A 3,181-nucleotide genomic window follows, 5' to 3' on the forward strand; every position below is an offset into this window, starting at 1 on the left:
GTAGGGAAACAGTGAGGTACATGAACAGGGTGTCTAATCAGAAGCATGTGAGCAGTACTGCTGAAGAAGAGCAGGAATATTCACGAGCTTCGCTTTAGACTTGCATTTAATTACCTTGCTAATCAGGGCTAAGTTCCCAACCAAAAGTGATGCATCATCTGCAAGGATAACCTGATTGTTCCATGGGTAATGTAAAATTATTTCTCTCTTTATGCATCACTTTAAGATAAGCTGCATGAAGTGGAATGAATTATTATAGTCAAAAATAAAATGCTGAGTGATAGCTGTGTTGAAATGTACTAATGCTATTTGGAAGAGATTTGGGATTACAGTTCTGTTTCTTTCTTATGGTGGTTTATACACGTTTTTGTTCCAAGCAATTTTGGCAAAAGGTGATAGAAGATTCTTGAGTTCTTTAATTCTTGGATAGCCAAACCAGTTGTATGTAATGACTCTTTGAATTTATTAGCTTATGCTATTGAAGAAAAGTCTGGGTTTATGTACCGAGGCAGGCAAAAGTAACAAAGACAATGAAAACCAACCAAAATTATTTATCAGACTTTGTAAAATCAGCTTTAAAAGTCAACTGTCAACAACTAGCTAATACTTGTGTGTGTGAACACATATGAGCATATATATAACTTGTATCTTACACACATAATTATACATATAACCTTTTCTGTTTAAAAAGAAGTGTTGTTATATGAACTTCCCTTGTACTGACACTCTAAAGCCATCACTGGAAAAGCAGTGCTGCTGAGCTGAGCCCTGATGTAAGTAGTGGTGAATTTGTTAACTTCGAAGGAGAGCTGTGATATGTAACGAGCCCCATGACTAGCATAATTTACCAGCATGTAGTTCTGCTTTTGCATATCTGTAATGCCATTGATTTAAAAAAGGTTACAGGGATGTAAATTTGGACTCACATAGTGATGAATCAGCCAGCTTCATCATCATTATGTATTTATTTATCCTGTGTCAAAGCAAGTTGCTTTTGCCTTTTTCCAAATGAAACTAATCTATATGTGCAATTTCTCTATTTTGTTTTCTTGCCTAAATGGACACTGGGGGGGTTGTCTTTTTTTTTTTTCTCAGTCCAAAATATTGGGGTAGGATTTTTTTGGAGGAGTGAATTACAAAGATATAGCCTGAATGCAAGATGGTAGGTCAGCCCACAGTGTTCCTGTTACTTGCTCCATTCTGTGGCTGCATGCAGGTTTTTTGGTGGGGTTATTTTTTTGATGGTTGAAGGATTTACATATTGTGGCTCTAAAGGTGACACTGTACCAGCCGTCTGTACCTGTTGCTTAGGTTGCTCGCTATGCAGCCCTGTCGTAAGGTATGTATGAGGCACCTCAGAGTGCAGGGGACATGTCGACCTGCCTCTCTTAATTTTGGGAGAGTATGTCTAATGGTATAAACTGGCGGAGCTTCATCAGCCTCGGTGGTTCAATCTGATTTTCTGTCAGTTAACATGTATTTCCTGACTTGAAGCATGGGCACAGTCAGGCCCAGTGGAAGGTCTGGAGGTCACTGCAGCCGCATGTTTCACCTGGAATAATAAAAAAAAAAGCTGTTGGTGAGGTTGCTGTTTTATCCATCTCAGGACAAAAACTTTGTAGGAGGTCAGTAAACAAGTAGGAGGAGGCTAACTTTGGACTCTGGAATGAATTTCACCCCAAGTCTGGGGTTTTCTGTCTCTCCCCACCCCTTTTACAGTGAAACCTTGGAGTGATTACGTTGATTTTTCTCATTCATTTGCTCTTGTCCCTTAGGTGAAAAGTTCATGAGATTTGGCTATCCAGATATTCCCTTTGATATGAACCTAACCTATGAGAAGGAGGCTGAGCTGATGCAGTCTCACATGATGGACCAAGCCATCAACAATGCAATCACCTACCTTGGAGCTGAGGCACTTCACCCCCTGATGCAGCACACACCAAGCACAATTGCAGAGGTGGCCCCGGTCATCAGCTCAGCTTACGCTCAGGTCTATCATCCTAACAGGATAGAAAGGCCCATTAGCAGGGAAACAGCTGACAGTCACGAGAACAACATGGATGGCCCAATCTCCCTCATCAGACCAAAGAGTCGAACCCAGGATAGAGAGGGCTCCCCCAGCAATAGCTGCCTGGATTCTACTGACTCAGAGAGCAGCCACGAAGACCGCCAGTCCTACCAAGGAAACTCTGCCTTAAATCCCAAGAGAAAGCCAAGCCCAGCTTATATGAAGGAGGACACCAAGGCTTTGGATGCCACAAAAGCTTCTAAGGGCTCTTTAAAGGATATCTACAAGGTCATCAACGGAGAAGGGGAGCAGATTAGGGCTTTCAAGTGCGAGCACTGTCGCGTCCTTTTCCTGGACCATGTCATGTACACCATCCACATGGGCTGCCATGGCTACCGGGACCCGCTAGAGTGCAACATCTGTGGCTACCGAAGCCAGGACCGCTATGAGTTCTCATCGCACATAGTCCGAGGGGAGCACACATTCCACTAGGCCTTCTCATCCAAAGGGGACTCGTATGAAGTAGAAGAACTGCACATGAAGAAATACTGCACTTACAATCCCACTTTTCCTCAGACATTAAGACGCCTATTTTGTTGTTGTTGCTGTTGTTGTTGTTGCTGTTGTTTAATTATTATTATTAACCTTATTTTTTGTGGACCCAACCTCATTTGCTCTGCCCAGCTTAAGAATGGAAAGAGAGAAGGGAAGGGACAAAAGAGGGGTTTGTTGTTGCTGTCACTTTTTGGCGAGTGACCTGCCTCGCATTCTGTGGGAATTGAAAGGCAGTCCATTTCTGTCTCAACCAGCTGTATATCGTGTCCTGTTTTGGGATATCGCTCAACCCTGCTAGGTGCTTTAAAGTCCTGATGAGATGCCACTCATTTACAATTTCAGATGAATAGTAGAAACATTTCAGAGGAGAGCCTTTTTCAAACATGTAGATAAGGTGCAGGCTTTCGGTGGCTGGAGGAGGAGGGGGGAACTTTATTCTGCAGAATGAACAATTATTTTTAAAGCAAAACTGTTAGGGTTTTAGGAGCTTGAATCAAAGTCGATATTCCTTTCAAAATTACTTTCTAGGGTGAGCTGTTTTTCTGGGTTCAGTGTGTATTGCCCCTCTACAACATAAAAAAGAAAAAAAAAGTATGTCTTAACACTGTACCACATTAC

General features: G+C 42.2%; 1 protein-coding gene across 4 annotated transcripts in view; it reads left to right on the plus strand.

Annotated features, from left to right (window-relative positions):
• The window catches only part of IKZF2 (IKAROS family zinc finger 2), a 108,012-nt gene extending 105,473 nt beyond the window's left edge, over positions 1 to 2,539 (plus strand). For all 4 annotated transcript variants that reach the window (XM_035891886.1, XM_009636606.2, XM_009636598.2 and 1 more), the window contains one exon: positions 1,776 to 2,539. In XM_035891886.1, the coding sequence (XP_035747779.1) occupies positions 1,776 to 2,500 (725 nt within the window). In that variant the 3' untranslated portion in view covers positions 2,501 to 2,539. The remainder of the gene's footprint in view (positions 1 to 1,775) is intronic.
• Positions 2,540 to 3,181: the final 642 nt, after the last annotated feature.

This window comes from Egretta garzetta, unplaced genomic scaffold (genome assembly GCF_000687185.1).
Source record: "Egretta garzetta isolate BGI_Z169 unplaced genomic scaffold, ASM68718v1 scaffold230, whole genome shotgun sequence".
Classification (NCBI taxonomy): domain Eukaryota; kingdom Metazoa; phylum Chordata; class Aves; order Pelecaniformes; family Ardeidae; genus Egretta; species Egretta garzetta.